This window comes from Bubalus bubalis, chromosome 9 (assembly GCF_019923935.1).
Source record: "Bubalus bubalis isolate 160015118507 breed Murrah chromosome 9, NDDB_SH_1, whole genome shotgun sequence".
In the NCBI taxonomy this organism is placed as follows: Eukaryota; Metazoa; Chordata; class Mammalia; order Artiodactyla; family Bovidae; genus Bubalus; species Bubalus bubalis.
In genome coordinates this window covers 86,127,635-86,153,783 of record NC_059165.1, presented here as the reverse complement: position 1 = coordinate 86,153,783, position 26,149 = coordinate 86,127,635, and the positions used below count along the sequence as shown (strand labels likewise).

The following is a 26,149-nucleotide window of genomic DNA, read 5'->3' as shown; positions in this document are numbered from 1 at the left end:
TTGAATAGCTGAGTGCTGATGAAGACTTTAAGCAGCCTGTTTGCTGATGGGTAGGGTTGTGTTCTCTCCCTATTGGTTATTTACCCTGACGAGTCCCAACACTGGAGCCTACAGACTGTTGTGTGGCGTTACATCTTGATAAGAAAATGGTGACCTTCAAAAGGATTCACACCAATGAGTACTCTCCAGAATTATTGCTGCCACTGTCTTTGTCCCAGCAGTGAACTGCACCCGCCCCCCATGCCACCCTCCAACCTGCACCTTCTCAGAAGACCCTCCAATAGTAGCAGATAGGTATGGTCCAGTTTCTTATGAAGTTGCTGCTTTTCCCCCTGGGCTTTGGTGTGCATGAGACTTTGTATTGCATCTTCCAAGAGTGTTTTGTTTCCCCCAGTCCTGTGGAATTCCTGAGCTCCAACTCCATTGACCACCAGAGCCAGATCCTCTGGGGGTTTCTCCTCCCATTGACAGACCGCTCCCTGCCCCCCACCACCCCCAGTATAGGAAGCCTACTGTAGGGATCAGAGCTTTTAATCTTGTGGGAAAACTTCTGTGTAATAATTATTTTCCAGTTTGTGGGTTGCTCACATGGCATGTATGGGCTTTGATTTTATCATGATTGCACCTCTCCTACCATCTTGTTGTGGCTTATTCTTTGTCTTTGGATGCAGGGCATCTTTTTTGGTAGATCCCACTGGTTTTTTGTTGATGGTTATTCAGCAGTTAGTTGTATTTTGGTGTTTCTACAAGAAGAGGTGAGCTCATGTTCTTCTACTCCACCATCTTGTCTCTCAATCTAGTCTTCAAAGATTTTAAGGAGCTATGAATTAGTATAAAAAAAAAGTTCATTCAAATTTATAGCATTTTAATCTAAATTTAAAAATATAAACATAAAAGCAAAACAGTTTTTTAATGGGAAAGGTAAATAACAGTCAGATAACCAATACAAAAATTAAATAAAACTTTCATTTACTTAATAAATTTTTAATAAAGACAATAATCCATTTTCATTTACACAGTAAGAGCATGGATACCCTTAGATTTATTTAACTTTTTCTATTCCTATTGATTTAAAATTTTTCTCTTAAAATTATGGATTTTTTCAAAGTTGACATTATTTTCCCTTTCATTTTCATCATTAGAAAGTATGACCTTTTGTTTATATGCTACTTATGATTAATCTTTACATTTAAAAAATATTTTACCTTTATAATATATACATTTTTCTAATAATGCCAAAAAGGAACTATCTGCAACTTCTCTTCCAGCCAAAATAAACATTTAGCATGGGGAAGCAACAGGATGCAAAGCTAACTTTCCTTCTGGTTGTACAGAGAATTAGGTTTATGGGCAAAGGAGTTGCCTGCTGGGCCTGATTTTTTTCTTCTTCTTTTTTAACTTCCAATTTTGTACTGGAGTTTAGCTGATTAACAATGTTGCGAGAGTTACAGGTGGACAGCAAAGGGACTCAGCCATACATATACAAGTATTCATTCTCCCCCTAACACCCCTCCCATACAAGCTGCCACATAACACTGAGCAGAGTTCCCTGTGCTATACAGTATTTTAAGACCAGCTCCACCACCCACTCCTGAGGAAGTTAGCTTACTTTGATAAGAGAGTCTTTCACCTGCTTTTGGCTTCAGGCAAACTCTGGAGCCTGGTGCTTTCAGACGGAGATAAGTACCACTGTGATTATTATACAACTCTTGTGATACATTTCCTGGTTAACTACTAGGAAAACCTGTTCACATTCAAGCCTTTATGCATCTGATCTTGGTGTTAACACATGGGTCCTATTCTAGTCTATCATTTCCCTGTACTGTTGGTGGTTTCTATAGCTCTGTTGAGGGTTTACCTCGTAGCTCAGTCAGTAAAGAATCTCCCTGCAATGCAGGAGTCCGCCTGCATTGCAAGAGACCTGGGTTTGATTCCTGGGTCCAGAAGATCCCCTGGAGAAGGAAATGGCAACCCACTCCAGTATTCTTGCCTGGAAAATCCCATGGACTGAAGAGCCTGGTGGGCTCAGTTCGTGGGTTCGCAAGAGCTGGACGTGACTTAGCAACTAAACCACCACCAGAATAGCTCTGTTGGATTTTAGCATCAACTTGATCCCATTTATATATCTTCCCCAAATTCCTAAATGCTTGGGGCTTACCAGTTTTCCTGCTTTATTGTTTCATATTTTTACATTTCTTCTAGCCTCTTCATGTGAATTTAGGAAAGGGGATACAGGAATGCATGCATTTAGTCAGTTACCTTCCTTTGAATGAAAATTTACAATTAAAAACATCAAAACAAAACCTCAAAACTCACCTTAATAAGGATAGTTTTATTGAGTTGTAAGACAGGGCACATAAAAATCAAATATTTGAGTAAAATTCAACCCTTCACTCAAAACTAGAAATTTTAAATATTAATATGTACATTTTTAGCATGTGTCTAAATTGTTAACCACTTGTTTATTATTTAAAAACTTTAAGGCAGATATTTACTTATGCACTGGATTCCCATATAGATAAAAAGAATAATCAACTGAAGTTTGTTATCAATTGAGACAAGTGTAAATTATTACTTAATTAAGGAAAAACTGTTTAATATTAAGGAAATACAGCACATGTGTAATTAATGTCAGTCCCCCTTTTCATATTAAAGAATCACTCTTCTCTCATTCCTCCTAAGCAGCATATGAAAATCCCATATATAAAAACATCTTAAAGTTTGATCTTCCCTAATATTATCTGATCATAAATTTCTTTGGTCAAGGGAATATATGATTTTTTCAAGTTATCCATGAAGTAAAGTGGGTCAGAAATTTTCAATGGACTAAATCCTTCTTCCACCAACTGAAACTTCTGTAGTTTGAATGTTCCTGTTGCTTCCATCTTTTCCTATAAAGCAATGACCTGGATTAGTGGAATCATTTAACATTACCTATAATATACAAATAAAATATTCAATAATACAGAGCATAATATTTAATTATAACATTTTTATGTCCAGTAAGCATCTCTATTTTTACTACTAATAATTTAACATTAAAATTTTTTAGATTTTTAAATTCTAAGTGCCCTTTAGAACACTTAAATCTTTACCTTGATTTTCCTGTAAACTTCATTCAATATATAAGAAGTATGAATATAGTTACTAATTGATTACAACTGATTACAAACATGTCTAAAACATATAGATTTATCTCTCCAGTCCAACATCAATACAATATCATGTACAAAGAATGCTACTAGACTGTAAGGAGATAAAAGTTACAAAAGACAGCAATCTATTCCACAAGGAATAATCCTGCAAGAACCAGACAGTATAAGGAATAATCTAAAACTTGGGTTCCCAAACTATACACCGAGGTGCTTCATGGTACCTCAGTGAATTGCCAGGGTCTCCATGGGATATTTAAATTTTTCAAGGTAAATCCAGTGACATCTGATATCACATAAGAAAACTACTGGCTCAAGGTACTGAACAGTTCACAGTTTCAATATTAGTTTGTGATACATTTTTTCCCATGATGTCATGTCTCTGGGAAATAGGGTTTTCAGTGGTTGCTATCATAAAAAGCAAGCATAACCAAAAATCAATGTGGAGTATGGAATTAGTCTGGTCCTGTTCAATATAATGTAACTCCAAAATTTGAGGAGCTGTGTAATACCCAACGTAACATCTCCTTAATACATCTGATTATTTAAATATGAAATAAAAGCATTTTCTTTCCACTTATATGCATTATCTTTACAAATAGCAACTAATTTATTAGACCTAAATATTTATTTTACTTTGTCCTAACTACTGAATAAATGAATGCTTAGGTATTTCTTTTGACCCAAGTGAAGTCGCTCAGTCATGTCCGACTCTTTGCGACCCTATAGACTGTAGCCCACTAGGTTCCTCCATCCATGGGATTTCCCAGGCAAGAATACTGGAGTGGGTTGCCATTTCCTTCTCCAGGGGATCTTCCCAACCCAGGGATTGAACTTGGGTCTTCTGCATTGCAGACAGATGCCACAGGGAGGCTGTAGGTTTTGACCCAAGAGTGCTATGAAATAATTACTAAGGTGCTATGGATCTAGAAAGCTTATGAATCTTTGCTTTAAGGAATTTAAAGGAGACAAGGAATTTAAAGGATCTGTGTGGTAGTTTCAGGCATAAAGAAGCAACCTTGTTTTAAGTCAGATAACATGTAGGGTCCATATAACTCACAGGTTCTATGAGTAGTTTGGCCATTTTTACACATCCTTATGAGCTAATTCAACTAAATCTACTTCTCTTTGAACCTTCTTCTCTAATCTCATCCCCTACCCCACACTGTCATCACAGAATTAGATGTAACTGTGTAGAAGCATATATTATTTTTTCTCTTTTAGAAAACTAGAAGTTCACTACATAAAATTTGATGTTCTGCCTTTTTTTTTTAATAACAAAAATATTATACTAGATATTTTTCTCCAGATTAGGTAATTTTCATCAAAATATCACAATTTAATGGTTTCATAAGAGTTCCTCTAATTATAATATGCTAATTAACCTTACACTTGTTATTGAACTTATAGAGAACAGAAAAAAAAATTTACTACTATAAAGAATAACATTTTATACATAACATTTGTGCATCTTTAGTTATGTCCTAAGAGTAAATTTTTGGAACTGAAATTACAAAATCAAAATATATGCAGATTCTAAGAGTGTGATCACACATTTACCAAATTATTTTCTAGAGTGATGATAGCAATTTGTTCTTCCATAAGCAGACTGAAAGGACCGGTTTAACTGCATCTAGGCCATAATGAGTAATATCACATTTAAAAATTTTTTGTACATTCATTGGCAAAAGGATCCTTTTAAAATATGTGCTAAATAAAATTTTAATAAGATAGTCATCCTATTCATTTTGCCAGATGTAACTTATACTTTTGCATTACTTAGATCAGATAATTTATTAATTTATTTATTAAATTATTTATTTATTTATTAAATAATTGTGCTGCCAACTATCATGCACTATGCATGACATTATAGCAAATACTATAATAAACATAAAACTCATGGATCATGTGTTTTAGGTGTTTAATGATTCTAAAATATCTTCTAAATTTGTACAAGACTGACTTAATCTTTGGAGGAGTCTTGTGCCCAAAATATTTCTTCTGATTAATGATCGTGAATTTTAAGTTGCCCTTGGAGGTACATGTTTAAAATATTATTTGATCCATCAACTTTCTACTCCATTAAAATATATTCTTCTGGGGCAAGATGGGAGGGACAGAAGAGAGCTGGGTGGAATTATAAGAGAGTAACAAGAGGGAGCAATGTGGTAGTAGAATTGTTCACATCTTGACTATGGTAATTGATAAAAGCCATAAAGGTTATAAAAATGTAAGGAATGATACACACATACACACAAATGAGTACAAGTAAAAACAGAGGAAATTTTAATGAGTGGACTGTATCATTATCAATATTCAATAATCATTGTGAAAAATGGTACCATTAGAGGAAGCTAAGTAAAAGGCACAGATGATTTTTCTGTATTGATTTTTACACATGCATGTGTATCTACAATTATTTCAAAAATTTCAATTAAAAATGTGTTACTTCTTCTTCATGATGACTGGAGAATTCCATGGACTGTAAAGTCCACGGGGTCACAAAGAGTCGGACATGACTGAGCGACTTGCACTTTGGACTACATTTATCATTTCAGAGCATTGCTATAAAAATAATCTGAGATAATATATGTAAAAGCTTTTAAAATATGATGTCAATGGAGATGTATCTGTGACAGTTTAGATGAGACATCTCATTGACCAAGCAGTGACTTGGCCACAGCAATTACTGAGCAAATACTTTAAAAAAACAATATTAAGTCAGCTGTTGCTCTCTTAGGGATCTAACAGTGATATGACACATAAACCCAGAAAAATTCTACATGATTATGTTAAGATAAGAAATAGTTGAGCTATTTCAAATCCTAAAAGATGATGCTGTGAAAGTACTATACTCAATATGCCAGCAAATCTGGAAAACTCAGCAGTGGCCACAGGACTGGAAAAGGTCAGTTTTCATTTCAATCCCAAAGAAGAGCAATGCCCAAGAATGCTCAAACTACTGCACAATTGCATTCATTTCACATGCTAGCAAAGTAATGCTCAAAACTCTCCAAGCCAGAGTTCAATAGTACGTGAATCATGAACTTCCAGATGTTCAAGCTGGTTTTAGAAAAGGCAGAGGAACCAGAGATCAAATTGCTAACATCTGCTGTATCATCGAAAAAGCAAGAGTTCCAGAAAAACATCTACCTTTGCATTGCTAACTTCGCCAAAGCCTTTGATTGTGTGGATCACCACAAACTGTGGAAAATTCTTAAAGAGACAGAAATACAAGACCACCTGACGCTCCTCCTGAGAAATCTGTAATGCAGGTCAAGAAGCAACAGTTAGAACCAGACATGGAACAACAGATTGATTCCAAATCAGGAAAGGAGTACGTCAAGGCTGTATATTGTCACCCTGCTTATTTAACTTATATACAGAGTACATCATGCAAAATGCTGGGCTGGATGAAGCACAAGCTGGAATCAAGATTGTTGGGAGAACTATCAATAACCTCAGATACTCAGATGACACCACCCTTATGGCGCAAAGCGAAGAACTGAAGAGCCTCTTGATGAAAGTGAAAGAAGAGAGTGAAAAAGTTGGCTTAAAACTCAACATTCAGAAAACCAAGATCATGGCATCTGGTCCCATCACTTCATGGCAAATAGATGGGGAAATAATGGAAACAGTGACAGACTTTATTTTGGGGGGGGCTCCAAAATCACTGCAGATGGTGACTGCAGCCATGAAATTAAAAGATGCTTGCTTCTTGGAAGAAAAGCTCTGAGCAACCTAGACAGCTTATTAAAAAGCAGAGACATTACTTTACCAACAAAGGTCTGTCTAGTCAAAGCTATCGTTTTGCTAGTAGTCATGTATGGATGTGAGAGTTGGACTATAAAGACAGCTAAGTGCAAAGAATTGATGCTTTTGAACTGTGGTGTTAGAGAAGACTCTTGAGAGTCTCTGCAAGGAGATCCAGGGAGTCCATCCTAAAGGAGATCAGTCCTGGGTGTTCATGGGGAGGACGGTTGCTGAAGCTGAAACTCCAATACTTTGGCCACCAGATGTGAAGAACCAACTCATTGGAAAAGACCCTGATGCTGGGAAAGATTGAAGGCGGGAGGAGAGGGGGACAACAGAGGATGAGATGGTTGGATGGCACCACTGATGCAATGGACATGAGTTTGAGTAGGCTCCAGGAGTTGGTGATGGACAGAGAAGCCTGGCATGTGCAGTCCATGGGGTTGCAAAAAGTCAGATACGACTGAGTGACCGAACTGATGTTAAGAGATGTTGAGGACTAGTTTTGGGAAGTTATTTTTGAGGCATAGTATTATATGAATAAATGGCTGAATAAATGAGCTTGCAAAGTTACCTAGTAGCTGAGTAAATTTGCTTTCTTTTTACTGGACTTTTCTCCAGCAACCTAACAAGAGAGGGCCCATCTCGCACAGGACTTCTCTCTCAGATGGTAAAGAATCTGCCTGCAATGCAGGAGACCCAGGTTTGATCACTGGGTCAGGAAGATCCCCTGGAGAAGGAAATAGCAACCTACTCCAGTATTCTTGCCTGGAGAATCCCATGGATAGGGGAGCCCGGTAGGCTACAGTCCATGGGGTCACAAAGAGCTGGACACGAGTAAGCGGCTAACACACACACACACCTTTCAAAACAAATGAGTTCAGAATTCCCCCAAGATATATAGTCACTGAGGGAGACTGGACAGAATGAGCATAAAAATTAAAAGCAAAATTGCTTAAAGTTAGTTGCCTTGAGGGTCTACACACATTCTGCAGATACTCTGAGGCGGCCTGGTGGAATCTAATTTTAGATATACAGCATCAAATATCTTCACAAAGCACAAAAGCATGTGTAAGATGTCGGTTTGTCTTGCCACCATCATGGGGACCATTATTTATCCAGATTGAAGAGGAGGAGGGCAACAAATAGGACAAGGGCAAAGACGCTAGCATTTTATTGTGCAAGACCCTGATGCTGGGAGGGACTGGGGGCAGGAGGAGAAGGGGACGACAGAGGATGAGATGGCTGGATGGCATCACTGACTCGATGGACGTGAGTTTGAGTGAACTCCGGGAGTTGGTGATGGACAGGAAGGCCTGGCGTGCTGCGATTCATGGGGTCACAGAGTCGGACACGACTGAGCGACTGAACTGAACTGAACTGTCTGTAATTAGGCTTCAAATATGGCATAAATTAGCATCCTAAGACTTTTCATTGTTCTTGAAATTTCCTAATAAAAACAAAATGAACATATTGTCTAAGTGGTAAGTATTATTTTGTAATTAAACTATCTTGTAAATTCCTGGTCTTAAATTTTAGGGGTAGGTAAAATTACCTGCATCCTTAAAAATTGTGGACAGGCGTAAGCTGGTAAAAATGTAACAACTTGCTCATAAACTTTTTCCAAGTCTAAAGACATGTTTGGTTTTAAAGTAATAGAAGCCATTCCCGCTTTTCCTTCATAACCTGAAAAAAAAAAGTTTGTAATAGAGTTAGTTTTACAAGCAGTAGGTGAATTAAAAAAAACCCTGTTCATTATACACTGTTACAAATATAGACATTACATCTATTGCATTAATAACAATGCAACAGTAGCATGAATGAGTGGGTCTTTCCTTAAGCTTATGATTTACTCTCTAGAAATGATTTAGGAAAGAGAAAGTGCAGAATCTATGTTTAATTACCTACACTTCAAAAATGAAACAGATGGAATAGAAAACACAATAAATTACCCATAATTTGTATGCCATTGCTATTAATATGAAATATTAACAGGAAACATTTTAAAGACAAATATATTTTTTTAATGTCATGTTAAGTATCAATGAAAAAAATAAGAAACTAGAGACTGATATTTCCATGACTAAATTCACAGATCGCTTACTGCTTAACATCCCATCTTTTTCACCAGGGGTTCGGAATTTCTTGTAGCATTTCCCCAGGACCCAGAGACTAGTAAACAGACTTTTTTTTTTTGCTGCCCCATCCAAACATCCCCACCATCAGTATCCCCTGCACATGCAAACATCAGTTGGAACATACTGTCATTTGTTAGAAAAAAACAACACAGAAACATGGTGAAGGGAATAGCTATACTGTGATTTCAAGTTGGTTACTTCTCTTTGCCATTTTCACCAAAATGAGACAATACTCATATACATATTTATAAAGTTGAGGCCAAACAGGTTTTAAAATAATTTCTGAAAAAGATTCAACTTAACTACAAGTCAATGTTATTAAACATTTAAATTAGAACATGTTCCTGTTTAGTGGTATGTATAAACCCTAGTCATCTAGTCATTACACATTGTGGTATGTATAAATTCTAGTCATTTCTCTCATCATCAAGAGAAAAATAATAGGCCACTGAAAAGCTGTAACTATTTCTAGCACTAAATACCTTGACCATAGTTTTCAAAAGATCTGCTTAAAAATACACACATACATTAGAATGCAATTGGTACCATTTCCCAGGTGTGACCATGAAGTTTGCTAGCTTGGGGTTATGACATCACTTTGCCAGCCCAAACTAAGACATCTTAATATGTGAAAAATGAAAGGTTCAATTAGCAAGATTGTTGCAAATGAAAGAAAAGTTTCATTTCATTCTAAGAATCCCTCCCATACCTGAAACCAGGTATTCATACCTGGCACAACCACACCATAGACATTTGCTTCCTGTATGAAATCCAGCATTCCAATCATAGCACCAACCTCTGTGGTTGCTACATTTTCCCCTTTCCACCTAAACAAAAACAAGTTCCAGTTAGTACCCCTATATGTTAAGAACAAGGCACCCAGTTTTAAGTTTCGGTGCCCTGCATTTGGCTCTGTGCAGGCACCTAATTACCAAAAATAATGGCAGTTTTCAAAATGAAAGACATTTCTAAGGAAGAACTTTGTAAGTCAGCAAAATCAGTATCTGGTTTTCAGTTAAAATTACTTTATCTTATTGTATACCAATTGTTGTCTTATTGGTATAAATTGCTCACTGTAAATGTTTTTTTAAATGTCATAAAGATAACTACAAATCTCTCTGCTTTGTAATATATTGATAATAACAGTTAAGTACAAAGCATTCTCTATCTATAATGATAGAAAACCTGAAAGGAAAGTTATAGTCTTTCAGCTAATTGCACCTCTTTAATTTCTAGGGATTAACCTCTTTGGCTCTTTTAATGCATATGAATGAATATTTTTAAAAAATGATTTTGCATAAGATGCCCTTCTAACATGACACAAAGAAGGTGAGGAAAAAGGATGTTTCTGGACTGTCTATAATCTGGTCCTCCACTGTTCTACAGTCATTGATTAGAAAGCAAAATAAATTAATAAGCCTAAGATAAAGAATTTAAAAAACTTATAAGAAAGATAAATTTTGCTGTTTCTTTATTTTTGCCATGAAGTCAAGAATTAGACAGTATTTGACTGTTTTTCTGTTTTAACCCTGCAATTTAGACTTCACATCAGTCTGCCAGTATCATATTCTAAAAAAAAAAGTCACTGATTCGGACCCAAGTGATCCAAATGATTCATTAAGTTAATTATAAAAATGACATCAAAATGTAACATATGTTTCAATCTAGAAACAGGTGGGCAGTGAATTTTTAAACGGGGAGCCATTACTGAGATAAAAGCACTCTGTGCCCTGCAGGTAGAGAGCAGGTGGTGTATAATGTTTCCACGGAGCCTGCCTCAGAGCAGTGTTCACAATCGAAAAACAAGCTTTGCAACCAATGCTATTCCATACCTGAAAGTGTCTCCAATCCGGTCCCAAAAATAAAGGAAATTCTCCTGGTCTTGGACCATTAAATCTCCTGTGTTAAAGTAAACATCTCCTTTCTTAAAAACATCACAAAGCAGTTTCTTTTCTGTCTGCTTCTTATTCCCAGCATAGCCAAAGAAGGGATTCTTTTCATTCACTTGAGAAATGAGAAGTCCAGGTTCCCCTGAGAGAGAGGCATTTTCAGTGATGTGATTAAAACTATTATTCCACACACTATGTGTGTGCCCTGTTACATCTGACCAATGCATCCAGTGTAGCTTATCCTTCCTTCCTTCCTCTGAACTTATTTTTATTATATTTGACATCAATTACTCTGGGTGCCTAAGTCTAGCACACCCTTTTACAGACTACCAAAGTATAAATAACTCTGGAAAAGCTAACAAAAAGGAAATAGAATGTAAAAAAAGTAATTTTAAATTTATTTTACATCCTGAGAGGATTCACTAATGGCTATGTTTTTGGATTACATAGATTCTAACACCAATAATAATGGCCATAATATAAATAACAACGAAAATGATGATTTTAAATAAGATTATGATGGTGGCAATATTTATTTATTGGGCATTACTATGGAGCAACCCCCATGGGAAATGCAACTGTCATTACTCTTTCAGAGAGAGTCTTTGAAGTTGATCAATATAATCCCTATTTCACAGGGAAGGTGTTAGGGCCCAAAAGAGTGAAGTATATTAGTAAAATTCAACAGATAGAAAGGAAGGGGCCTAGAACTCAAATTCAGGTCTCTATGATCTTTCTGTATAATATTAGATTTGATTTAATTGGTATGTTATTAAAAGTTTAAGAAAATGTTTATTCCTCTGGAAATCCTCAAAAGACAGGAGATAAGCCATGAATTTTTTTGCTTTTACTTATATTTAGACACATTACCTAAAATAATTTTTAATCAGGTATAGTCAAATTAATCAAGATATTGCTCAGCATTCAGAAAGGTAAAAAACTATGTCTAATAGTAGAAGGCAAAGGAGACCAGCAATTACTTCCCCAGAAGATTTCAAGGCCAATGACTTATTGTGGCCACTGTGAAGACAGTTAACATCTGTGTGATGAGTCTGATGAGGCTATATTCCAGCAAACTCTAAAATAGTTTCTGTTATTTTAACACTCTTTCCAACTCTTGCTGCTTTCACCTCTTCTGGACATTGAGGGTTCCCAGGGCACAAGCCATTTGCCGAAACTCGCCTGCCCTGCTTCAGCAGAGACCGCTCACTACCAATACCATCATCATCATCATCACTGCCATTGGTACACTTTAGGAGCACTTTCTGGGTACCAGTCACTATTCTGAGAAGTTTACATATGTATTCCATCTCAGTCTCATCAGAAACCTATTGAGTCAGGCCCTCTTATTATCTTCATTTTTTAGGTGAAGAAACTGAGGGGGAAAAAATAGCTCAGTTGGTAAAGAATCCTCCTGCAATGCAGGAGACCCTGGTTCAATTTTGGGGTTGGAAAGATCTGCTGGAGAAGGGATAGGCTACCCATTCCAGTATTCTTGGGCTTCCCTTGTGGCTTAGCTGGTAAAAAATCCACCTGCAATGTGGGAGACCTGGGTTAGACCCCTGGGTTGGGAAGATCCCCTGAAGAAGGGAAAGGTTACCCATTCCAGTATTCTGGCCTGGAGAATTCCATGGACTATATAGCTCATGTGGTCCCAAAGAGTTGGACACAACTGAGTGACTTTCACTTTCACATAGCTGCCAAATGTTGAAGTTTTTTTCAACCACCTCCATCTGACTCCATGCCTCCCTCCATCTGACTCCAGGGCTTCCCTGACAGCTCAGTTGGTAAAGAATCCACCTCCAATGCAGGAGACCCCAGTTCGATTCCTGGGTTGGGAAGATCCCCTGGAGAAGGGATAGGCTACCCACTCCAGTATCCTTGGGCTTTCCTGGTGGCTCAGCTGGTAAAAAATCCACCTGCAATGTGGGAGACCTGGGTTCTATCCCTGGGTTGAGAAGATCCCCTGGAGAAGGGAAAGGCTACCCACTCCAGTATTCTGGCCTGGAGAATTCCATGGACTGTAAAGTCCATGCAGTTGCAGAGTCGGATACAACTGAGCGACTTTTACTTTCACTTTCATCTGACTCCAAAGGTTCTCCTCCCTTGCTTATTCCATCAATCTATATTTCCTATATACATTTCAGAATTTTCTAAGCCTCTTATATTTTCCTTAAAATTTATATTTTTTTCTTTTTCTTCTTCAGGACACAGGTGATACTTCCTTACCTGACAAATTAATTATTGCAAATGCTTAAAAAGGTTAGAGTGTATTCTTATCTTTCCCTCTTAGGAATAATTTATGAAAGACACAATGATTTTGTTTTGGAGGGGCCACATTGCGTGGCATGTGGGATCTTGGTTCCCTGACTAGGGAGCGATCAAACCCATGCCTCACTGCAGTGAAAGCACAAAGACACAACACTTCAATGGGAAAAAAACTGAGCAACCCTTTTCAAGAACTGCAAAATTATAAAGTGGATATTTGGCGACAATCTGCTTCTAAAAAACCCTGAAATTTCATAAGCAGTTTGGGGATCCAAGTCCCAATATCACATATTATGATAAATATAATAAATAAAACACACTAGAACAGTGTGGATAAACAAAGGTCTTTTCAATCTCCTTAGAAGAAACTGTCTATGGAGTTGAATTAGAAAAAAACATTTGATAAATGCTCTTAGACCTGAAATTCAGAGGATTGGAGTATTTGCTTTTTAATAGATAAGGCTCATCTTTTTGTCCAATCTTTCAGGTAGTGTGGGGCGGAGGGAAGGCAGGGAACAGGTCTATGAACTTTATCTCCATATTTGAAGGCATCTTCTGAAATACAGTTGAAACATTATGAGGCAATAAAAAGTAACTATGGCCTGATTTTCTCAGACTAGATCTCAAAGCAATTTTAAGGGCACATCTCTACATTTAATTTTCTACCTTGATTATATGCAGCTGCTAGTTAATTGGGGCACTTGCTTTGATTAAAAATTTTCTAACCCAAAACTATAAGAAAGACTAGCTTGGAGAAGGAGGAGCTGGATGATGAAGAGAAAGGGAGGGAGGTAACAAGCTACATGCCAGGCCTTCCACGGGGCTCTGCAAACATCATCTCTTTTAGCTGTCAACAGCAACCTAATGAAAAAATGTTGTCACTGCTACCCCACATATAAAGAAAATGAGACTTTGATGAGTTAAGTGATTTGCGCAGAGTTGGATAGTTTCTAAGTGTGAGAGCCCAGATTTAAATCCAAGTCTGTCTCACTTTCCTCTGTACATAGAATCATAAAGTGCCATTCATTTTTATATCTTGATGACATAGGACATTAGACATATGCGACTGTAGGAGTGGTGGATTAAGAAAACTTTAAGCCCAACAGTAATCACTTGAAAATTTTTGTAATTACCATCTGAGTGACCCACATGGGGCCTCTAACTTTTAACAATTAAACCATTCTACTTGCACTAAAAATCCAAATACATATCAGAAATAACCACTCTTTCTTTTCTAAATTCAGTAACTAAAGAGAAATTCAGAAAATTTACCTGAAGAGGCATCTTCAAATACAATAATCTTACCTTTTTTCACATCACTGCACCAGCCCTGCTCATCTCTAATGGGTTCATCTTTCTGAAAATCATACTTTATCAAGTGAAAAGTGAAAAAAAGCTGCAAAAGCAAAATTAAACAAAAACAAAATTTAGTAATTTATTTGTGCAGTAACATCCACTGGTAGGAGATTTAAAGTTCAGTCAGTTGAAATACTGTTTGTGTCAATTGACTGAACTTTAAACCCTGATGCTGGGAAAGATTGAAAGCAGAAGAAAGGAATGACAGAGGACGAGATGGTTCAATGGCATCACCGACTCAATGGACATGAGTTTGAGCAAGCTTCAGGAAAGCCTGGCATGCTGCAGTCCATGGGGTGGCAAAGAGTCGGTCATTACTGAGAGACTGAACAACAACAAGAACAATTGAAATATAGAATTAGAATGTGGATTTACTGAAACCAAGTAAGCTTTCCTGGTAAAAAAATTAAATGAATATTTCAAAATCAAAATTGAAGTTGTTAGTAACCAGCACTCCTGTACTGGCATTCACTTTCACTTCTTTTATGTTGCATATTACCTTAGAAAAGTTTTACTAGTTTTAATCTTGAATGAATACCAGGAAGCAATCTGTGCACTAAATCACATACTTTGCTAACTACAGTTAAGAGGACCACTTTCTTGCCTTCTCTTTTTTGCAATCTTTCAAAACATCCTTTGAAATGGAGATTTTAATAGAACTAAAATGTAAACTGGGAAGATCTCCTGGAGAAGGAAATGGCAACTCACTGTAGTATTCTTGCCTGGGAAATCCCATGGACAGAGTAGCCTGGCAGGCTATAGTCCATAGTTGCAAAAAGAGTCGGACACAATTTAGTGACTAAACAACACAATAGATACTATGTGAATGCAAGGATTTTGCTGTATATTTTAACTTATCATCCTCTGAGAAGGGATTCGATGCCTTAAAAGTACTGTTTTTGTCATTTACCTCGGCCTTTTCCCCAGTCTTTCACCTTAATGTCTTTAAACTAACCCTCAGCACTTCTGCACACTATTGTGTAGGATGGGAATTTTTTGGAACACACTTTTCACACCAGGAAACAAGCTAGTTGGACATCTCTCCTTGACTCTCCATATTTTCTTCTCCTCTGCTCCTGTAACATTCACATTACCATATCATACAGATTCACAGAGCCTCAAAATCTGAGCGTGGGAGAGAACTGTAGGTTGGTTCAATCCAACTCCCTCATGTTATACATAAGAAAATTGAGGTTTTCCCAATCAATTAAAAAAGCAATCTTATTTGAACCAGCACACAGTAAACTAAAACGAAGGTAATAAATTAAAGAACAAAAAACAAACAAAAAAAAACAAGGACAAATAAAAGAGAGCAAGAGAGACAGAGGAGCCTGAGGAAGAGGAGAGAAACTAACATAGAACAAAGGAGAAAAGATGGATGAGATCAATGAGCTCAATGTAATAATACTATTTACTATCAAAGACTAAACACCACTATCTCTGGATAATCAACATGTGACCACAATCACAATTCAAATGAGCTAATGAATTTCAATTAAATACAAAGGACAGCAACTAATAGTAACTGAGTACTTACTGTTTTCCAGTCACTGTGCAAAGAGCTTTTAGTTTAATCATTAAACATACTATGAGGTAGAAGTTAATATTATCCTGTTTTAAGATGGGGACCAATGAAAGAGACAGCAAAGCAAAATATATTGTTACTCTAGACATAAAGATTCTTGTTCCAATGCAAGCTTGCATCTTGTTGGTTTTCGTCTTTAATTGGCATAACAAGAGACTGGCCGCTTTCTAATAACTGGTAAGAAAAAAGATTCCAGAAACTCCAGAATTGCATTTGTCATTTTGGCCAAACAAGAACAGAACTTTGTTTATTACCCATCTTTCTCTCTCCTGTTTTACCTGTTTTAGCATGCTTTATATCTTGACAAATTTGCCCAGCAACTGGTAATATCAGCTTTAACTTTATTTCTTTGAGATTAATTTAGCAACCACATGCATGAGTAAGATTCATTCTGCATCAAATCACTGTCAGTGCACTCCTTATTCGATACAGGGGACTTGATGGTCAGAAATCAAGTAATTTTATAATACAAATGAAATTTAAACATATCATAGCATCTTCTAGAAGTAGCCAGGATGAGAGTATTAAGTCTCAGCTATAAGGATTTCTACTTTTTTTTTCTTTACCTTCAAGAGGTCCCAGAGGTTACAAAAATGGTAACAACACAAATAAAAAGTAGATGCCACATTTTAATATCTCCTGAATGTATACATACAGGTGTAGGTATAGGAAAAGGTATGCCTGTCTAGAACACAGCTGCAAGGGGTCTCATTTGTAACTGTCTAGGCAAATGGGTCCCCAGAACTGGGTGGCACTCACCTGTGTGGCTGTGCACACTGGCCTTAGAGTTCCCACACCTGTATGCTTATGCATATTCAAATTTGTAAATTCAGAAGTTGGAAAGGGAACACAAAAATTATTTCCTCTATTAATACATGAGTATACTTTGAATCCAGAGAAAGTGACTTGTCAAAGTCAAAAAGTCACGTAGTGGCAGAGCTAGAATTAAGTCCCTAGGTACAGTGATTCCAATTTGGGATGTTTGGCCTCAACATTATACCACTTTGCCTAAACCTGTACATTACAAGCTCATTTATCCTACACACACAAATATAAACTTCCCATCTGTTATATATTTATATATAGTAACATGTAATATTATATAGAGTTGGGCCATTATGAATACATATTTCTAGGTGCAACAGCATAGTTGAGATTGGTTCACAGAGTTATATTTTAAAAATAATCATTTGTGGGGGAGAGTCCCAAAACAGCAGAGGAATAGGATGGGGAGTTCACTTTCTCCCCCACAGATTCATTAAAAGATCATTTGAATGCTGAGCAACTTCCACAAAACAACTTCTGAATGCTGGCGGAGGACACTAGGCACCCAGAAAGGCAGCCCATTCTCTTCAAAAGGAGGAAGGACAAAATACAAAAGACAAAAAGAGGGACATAAGAGTTAGGGATGGAGACCTGACCTGGGGAGGGAGTCGTGAAGGAGAAATTTCCAAACAGCAGGAAACCCTCTCACAGGCGGGTCTGTGGGGAGTTTTGGCATCTCAGAGGGCAACATAACTGAGAGGAAAGAAAAAAAAAGCCCACAGAATAGGCGCCTAACTGCAACTCCCAGCAGAGAAGTAGCCCAGACGCTCGCATCTGCCACCAGCGAGCAGGGGCTGGACAGGGGGGCGTGGGTGGCATTATCAGTTCTTAGGGTAAGGACCAGACCTGAATGCCCTGAGGACAATCTGAGGGCGCTAATGTGAGATAGCAGCCCAAACTGTGGGATTTCCAGAGAGGGAAAACAAAAGAGAGAGAGAGAATTTGACCTGAAAAAGGCTCTAACTCACAGCCTGGCCCGCGCACTAACAAAGGATTGAGCGAACACCAAAGGAGAGCAAGCCAGCTGCGTACAGGTCCCTCCCCGCTGCGGGAGGCAGAGAAGCATGCGAGCGACAGCCAGAGCTTGAAGGCAAGGGGCTGCTCCAATCTCAGCTCCAGAGACCCAGAGATCAGCATCCTCCACCAAACTGTGAGCAGGCTCTCAGTTGCTAACCATGTCTTCCTGGGATTTTGGATGGTTGACATCTGCCAGAAGGGTCACAGCTTGATATCAGCTCCCCAGAGGACATATATGGCGCACCTGAGATGATGCTCTCACAGCACACCCGGGAAACCAAGCGGCCAGGTCCGGGGAGGTGATTAAGATGTACAGCCTACCTGGGATAGTGCACTCACCAAGCACCTGGTCACCTGAGCTGCTCAGACCTGGGAAGGGCACAAAATGCACACCCAACTGAGTCTGTGCCCTTGCAGAGTACCTGAGAACCTGAACCTGAGCAGCTTTGACCTGGGAAGTGCATGAAATGCAGGGCCCACTGTGGACAGTGCCCTGCAGAGCACCCTGGAGCCTGATCAGTGTAGACCTGGAAAGCATATGCCGCTGTGAGCTGGGGCAAACCCAGTGTGGTCCATCCACTGTGAGCACTCCCCACACATGCCAGTGATATTTGTTTGCAGTGTTCCTCCCTCCCCACAACACAACTGAACAAATGAACCTAAATAAGAGACCACCCTCACCCCCTCAGACACCAGAAATTAGACACCAAAAGATTTTCAAACAGAGGAAGCCAAAATAAACAAAGAAGAGGGAACCACTCTGGAAGTGACAGGTGCAACAGATTAAAACCCTGCAGTTAACATTGACTAAGCATTGGAGGCGGAGAAGGCAATGGCACCCAACTCCAGTACTCTTGCCTGGAAAATCCCATGGACAGAGGAGCCTGGAAGGCTGCAGTCCATGGGGTCGCTAAGAGTCAGACACGACTGAGCGACTTCACTTTCACTTTTCACTTTCATGCACTGGAGAAGGAAATGGCAACCCACTCCAGTGTTCTTGCCTGGAGAATCCCAGGGACAGGGGAGCCTGGTGGGCTGCCGTCTGTGGGGTCTCACAGAGTCAGACACGACTGAATTGACTTAGCAGTAGCAGCAGTAGCAAGCATTGGAGGGGGCCTATAGACCTTAAGAACAAGTACAAGCTGGAACAAGGAACTATCTGAAACTGAACTGACCCCACACTGCCCACAACAGCTCCAGAGAAATTCCTAGATATACTTTTACTATTACCACTTTAAAAATTTTTTTAATTTAAGTTCTTTATTACTTCTTTAATTTTCATTTTTATAACCTACTATTACCTTACAAAAAAAGACCCTATATTTAAAGCAAATTTCATATACATATTTTTTATAATTTTTGTGATTGATTTTGTTTTCTATTTTTAATATTGTATTCTTGAGAGTCTAAACTCTAGATTTTTATTCTTTGCTTTTTGGTATTTGTTACCAATTTTGCACCTTTAAGAATCTTATCTTCAGTATACATTCTCACTTAGGGGCGTGATTACTGGCTTGATTGCTCTCTCCCCTTTTGACTCTTCCTTTTCTCCCCCAGATCACCTCTATTTCCTCCCTCACCCTTCTCTTCTCTACTTAACTCTGTGAATCTCTCTGGGTGTTCTGGTCTGTGGAGAACACTTAGGGAATTGATCACTGGTTAGATTGGTCGCTCCCCTTTTGACTCCCCCCTCTTTTCCTCCTAATCACCTCTATCGCCCTCCTTCTTCTTCTCTTCTCCATGTAACTCGGTGAATCTCTCTGGGTGTTCCAGACTGTGAACACATAGGGAATTGATTATTGGCTAGATTGCTCTCTCCCCTTTTGACTCCCCCTCTGGAGATCCAACCAGTCCATCTTAAAGGAGATCAGTCCTGGATGTTCATTGGAAGGATGGATGCTGAAGCTGAAACTCCAATACTTTGGCCACCTCATGCGAAGAGTTGACTCATTGGAAAAGACCCTGATGCTGGAAGGGATTGGGGGCAGGAGGAGAAAGGGACGACAGAGGATGAGATGGCTGGATGGCATCACCGACTCGATGGACATGAGTTTGGGTAAACTCTGAGAGTTGGTGATGGACAGGGAGGCCTGGCATGCTGCGATTCATGGGGTTGCAAAGAGTCAGACATGACTGCGCGACTGAACTAACTAACTAACTTCTCCTCCTGGTCCTCTGTGAATATCTGAGTATCCCTCACTGTGGAGAATAGAATTGTTTCACCATTAACCTAGATGTTTTATCATCTGTGTTATATGGGTAGAGAAGTCTTGAGGCTACTGTAAGAATAAGACTGAAAACCAGAGGCAGGAGGCTTAACCTCAAAACTTGAGAACATCAGAGAACTCCTGATTCCAGGAATAGTAATAGACAAGAGCTCATCCAAAAGCCTCCACACGTATACTGAAACCAAGCTCCACCCAAGAGCCAACAAGTTCCAGAGCAAGACATACATGCTAATTCTCCAGAAAGCAGGAATACAGCCCTGAGCATTAAAAGACAGGCTGCTCAAAGCCATACCAAACTCAGACACCCAAAAACTCACTACTGGACACTTCATTGCACTCCAGAGAGAAGAGATTCAGCTCCACCCACCTGAAAACAGATGCAAGCTCCCCTAACCAGGAAACCTTGAGAAGCCACTAGTCCAACCCCACCCAAAGGGAGCAGGCTCCAAAATAAAGAGGAACCACAAACTTCCGGCCTACAGAAAGGCCACCCCAAACACAGCAATCTAAACAAAATAAAAAGGCAAAGAAATATTCAGCAGAGAAAGGAACATGATAAATGCCCACCAAACCAAACAAAAGAGGAGGAGATAGGGAGTCTACCTGAAAAAGAATTCAGAATAATGATAGTAAAGATGACCCCAAATCTTGAAAACAAAATGGAGTTACAGATAAATAGATTAGAGACAAGGATTGAGAAGATGCAAGACATGTTTAACAAGAACCTAGAAGAAATAATGAAGAGTAAATCAATAATGAATAATGCAATAACTGGGATCAAAAGCACTCTGGAGGGAACCAATATTAGGATAACTGAGGCAGAAGACAGGATAAGTGAGGTGGAAGGTAGAATGGTGGAAATAAATGAAGCAGAGAGGGAAAAAGAAAAAAGAATGAAAAGAAATAAGGACAACCTCAGAGACCTCTGGGACAATGTTAAACACCCCAACATTTGAATCATAGGAGTCCCAGAAAAAGAAGATAAAAAGAAAGGGCATGAGAAAATTCTTGAAGTGATAATAGTTGAAAACTTCCCTAAAAAATTTTTTTTCAACTATTATCTCATCAAGTATTTTCTGTAAAATAGGGGCTTCCCTCAAAAGTCTGTTGGTAAAGGATACTCCTGCAATGCAGGAAACCCTGGTTCAATTCCTGGAGCAGGAAGATCTGCTGGAGAAGGGATAGGCTACCCACTGCAGTATTCTTGGGCTTCCCTTGTGGTTCAGCTGGTAAAGAATCCACCTGCAATGTGGGAGACCTGAGTTGGGAAGATACCCTGGAGAAGGGAAAGGCTACCCACTCCAGTATTTTGATCTGGAGAATTCCATCACAAAGAGTTGGACACAACTGAGCGACTTTCACTTTCACTTCATTTCACTTTCACTTTCCCTAAAATGGGGAGGAAAATAGCCACCCAAGCCCAAGGAACCCAGAGAGTCCCAAACAGGATCAGCTCAAGGTGAAACACCCCAAGACACATATTAATCAAATTAATAAAGATCAAACACAAAGAGCAAATATTAAAAGCAGCAAGGAAAAAGCAACAAACAACACACAAAGGGATCCCCATTAGGATAACAGATGATCTTTCAATAGAAACTCTTCAGGCCAGAAGGGAATGTCAGGACATACTTAAAGTGATGAAAGAGAAAAACCTACAACCCAGATTACTATACCCAGAGAGGATCTCATTCAAATATGAAGGAGAAATCAAAAGCTTTACAGACAAACAAAAGCTGAGAGAATTCAGCACCACCGAACCAGCTCTTCAACAAATGCTAAATGATCTTCTCTAGATAGGAAATGCAGAAAAGGTGTATAAACTCAAACCCAAAACAACAAAGTAAATGGTAATAGGATCATAAATGATGCTAAAGCTGAAATTCCAGTACTTTGGCCACCTCATGCGAAGAGTTGACTCATTGGAAAAGACTCTGATGCTGGGAGGGATTGGGGGCAGGAGGAGAAGGGGACGACAGAGTGAGATGGCTGGATGGCATCACTGACTCAATGGACGTGAGTCTGGGTGAACTCCGGGAGTTGGTGATGGACAGGGAGGCCTGGCGTGCTGCGATTCATGGGGTTGCAAGTAGTTGGACATGACTGAGCAACTGAACTGAACTGAACTATCAATAATTACCTTAAATGTAAATGGGTTGAATGCCCCAACCAAAAGACAAAGACTGGCTGAATGGATACAAAAATAAGACCCCTATATATGTTGTCTACAAGAGACCCACCTCAAACCAAGGGACACAATCAGACTGAAAGTAAAGGGCTGGAAAAAGATATTTCATGCAAATGGAGACCAAAAGAAAGTAGGAGTAGCAATACTCATATCAGATAAAATAGACTCTGAAATAAAGGCGATGAAAAGATCGCCTACATAATGATCAAAGGATCAATCCAAGAAGAAAATATAACAATTATAAATATATATGCACCCAACATAGGAGCACTGCAATATGTAAGGCCAATGCTGACAAGTATGAAAGGGGAAATTAACACTAACACAATAACAAAAGGAGACTTTAATACCCCACTCACACCTATGAATAGATCAAGTAAATAGAAAATTAGCAAGGAAACACAAACTTTAAATGATACAATGGACCAGTTAGCCCTAATTGATATCTATAGGACATTTCACCATAAAACAATGAATTTCACCTTTTTCTCAAGTGCACACAGAATGTTCTCCAGGATAGATCACATCCTGGGCCATAAATCTAACCTTATTAAATTCAAAAAAAACTGAAATCATTTCAAGCATCTTTTCTGATCACAATGTGGTAAGATTACATGTCAGCTACAGGAAAAAACTATTAAAAATACAAACATATGGAGGCTAGATAACATGCTTCTGAATAACCAAATAATCACAGAAGAAATCAAAAAGGTAATCAAAATATGCATAGAAACAAATGAAAATGAAAACATAATAACCCAAAACCTATGGGATTCAGTAAAAACAGTGCTAAGGGGAAGGTTCATAGCATTACAAGCTTACCTCAAGAAACAAGAGAAAAATCAAATAAATAACCTAACTTTACACCTAAAGCAACTAGAAAAAGAAGAAATGAAGATCCCTGGGGTTAGTAGAAGGAAAGAAATCATAAAAATTAAGGCAGAAATAAATGAAAAAGAAACAAAGGAGACTATAACAAAAATCAACAAAACTAAGCTGGTACTCCTTGGAAGGAAAGTTATGACCAACCTAGATAGCATATTCAAAAGCAGAGACATTACTTTGCCAACAAAGGTTCGTCTAGTCAAGGCTATGGGTTTTCCTGTGGTCATGTATGGATGTGAGAGTTGGACTGTGAAGAAGGCTGAGCGCCGAAGAATTGATGCTTTTGAACTGTGGTATTGGAGAGGACTCTTGAGAGTCCCTTGGACTGCAAGGAGATCCAACCAGTCCATTCTGAAGGAGGTCAGCCCTGGGATTTCTTTGGAAGGAATGATGCTAAAGCTGAAACTCCAGTACTTTGGCCACTTCATGCGAAGAGTTGATTCATTGGAAAAGACCCTGATGCTGGGAGGGATTGGGGGCAGGAGGAGAAGAGGATGACAGAGGATGAGATGGCTGGATGGCATCACTGACTCGATGGACGTGAGTCTGAGTGAACTCCTGGAGTTGGTGATGGACAGGGAGGCCTGGCATGCTGCAATTCATGGGGTCGCAAAGAGTCGGACATGACTGAGCGACTGATCTGATCTGAAGCTGGTTCTTTGAGAAGATACATAAAATAGACAAACCAATAGCCAGACTCATCAAGAAAAAAAGGGAGAAGAACCAAATTAACAAAATTAGAAATCAAAATGGAGAAATCACAACAGACAATGCAAAAATACAAAGGCTCAGAAAAGACTAGTATCAGCAACTATATGCCAATAAAATGGACAATTTGGAAGAAATGGAAAAATTCTTAGAAAAGTATAACCTTCCAAAACTGAACCAGGAAGAAATAGAAAATCTTAACAGACCCATCACAAGCATGGAACTAGAAAGTGTAATCAAAAATCATCCAACAAACAAAAGTCCAGGACCAGATGGAGTTAGAGAAGAGCTAACACCTATGCTACTCAAACTCTTCCAGAAAACCGCAGAGGAAGGTAAACTCCCAAACTCATTCAATGAGGCCGCCATTACCTGAATACCAAAACCAGACAAAGATGCCACACAAAAAAAGAAAACTACAGGCCAATATCACTGATGAACATAGATGCAAAAATCCTCAACAAAATCCTAGCAAACAGAATCCAACTACATATTAACAATATCATACATCATGACCAATTGGGCTTTATCTCAGGGATTCAAGGATTCTTCAATATTCACAAATCAATAAATGTGATACACCACATTAACAAATTGAAGGATAAAAACCATGTTATTATCTCAATAGATGCAGAGAAAGCCTTTGACAAAATTCAATACATTTATGATAAAAACTCTCCAGAAAGTAGGCATAGAAGGAACATACCTCAACATAATAAAAGCCATATAGGATAAACCCACAGCAAACATTATCCTCAATGGCAAAACATTGAAAGCATTTCCCCTAAAATCAGGAAAAAGACAAGGGTGCCCAGTCTCACCACTACTATTCAACATAGTTTTGGAAGTTTTAGTCACAGCAATCAGAGAAGCAAAAGAAATAAAAAGGAATCCATATTGGAAAAGAAGAAGTAAAAGTCTCACTGTTTGCAGATGACATGATCCTCTACATAGAAAACCCTAAAGACACCACCAGAAAATTACTAGAGCTAATCAATGAATACACTAAATTTGTAGGATATAAATTAATTAACAGAAATTCCTTGCATTCCTATACACTAACAATGAGAAAACAGAAAGAGAAATTAATGAAACAATCCCATTCACCAATGTGATGAAAAGAATAAAATACTTAGGAATAAATCTACCTAAAAAACAAAAGATATATATAGAAAACTATAAAACACTGATGAAAGAAATCAAAGAGGACACTAACAGATGGAGAAATATATCATGTTCATGGATCGGAAGAATCAATATCGTGAAAATGGCCATACTGCCCAAAGTAATTTATAGATTCAATGCCATCCCCATCAAGCTACCAATGGCATTTTTCACAGAACTAGAATAAATAATTTCACAATTTGTATGGAAATACAAAAAACCTCGAATAGCCAAAGCAATCTTGAGAAAGAAGAATGGAACTGGAGGAATCAACCTGCCTGACTTCAGACTATACTACAAAGCTACAGTCATCAAGACAGTATGGTATTGGCACAAAGACAGAAATAGAGATCAGTGGAACAAAATAGAAAGCCCGGAGATAAATCCACGCACCTATGAACAGCTTATCTTTGACAAAGGAGGCAAAATTATACAAAGGTGAAAAGACAATCTCTTTAACAAGTGGTGCTGGGAAAACTGGTCAATCACCTGTAAAAAAATGAAACCAGAACACTTTCTAACACCATACACAAAAATAAATTCCAAATGGATTAAAGATCTAAATGTGAGACAAGAAACTATAAAACTCCTAGAGGAAAACATAGGCAAAACACTCTCCAACATAAATCACAGCAGGATCCTCTATGACCCACATCCCAGAGTGATAGAAATAAAAGCAAAAATAAACAAATGGGACCTAGTTAAACTTAAAAGCTTTTGCACAACAAAGGAAACTATAAGCAAGGTGAAAAGACAGCCTTCAGAGTGGGAGAAAATAATAGCAAATGAAGCAACTGACAAATAATTAATCTAAAAAATATACAAGAAGCTCATGCAGCTCAATACCAGAAAAATAAATGACCCAGTCAAAAAAATGGACCAAAGAATTAGACAGACATTTCTCTGAAGAAGACATACAGATGGCTAACAAACACATGAAAAAATGCTCAACATCACCGATTAACAGAGAAATGCAAATCAAAACCACAA

The 26,149-nt window shown here is 38.3% G+C and overlaps 1 protein-coding gene across 1 annotated transcript in view; it reads right to left on the bottom strand.

The window, feature by feature from the left end:
- Nucleotides 1-2,312: 2,312 nt before the first annotated feature.
- Nucleotides 2,313-26,149, bottom strand: part of SLC27A6 (solute carrier family 27 member 6) — an 82,659-nt gene continuing 58,822 nt past the window's right edge. The window contains exons 6-10 of the mRNA XM_006060223.3: nt 14,509-14,599; nt 10,879-11,077; nt 9,776-9,873; nt 8,464-8,594; nt 2,313-2,891 (exon numbers count right to left, since the gene is read on the bottom strand). Of these exons, the coding sequence (XP_006060285.1) occupies nt 2,715-2,891; nt 8,464-8,594; nt 9,776-9,873; nt 10,879-11,077; nt 14,509-14,599 (696 nt within the window). The 3' untranslated portion in view covers nt 2,313-2,714. The remainder of the gene's footprint in view (nt 2,892-8,463; nt 8,595-9,775; nt 9,874-10,878; nt 11,078-14,508; nt 14,600-26,149) is intronic.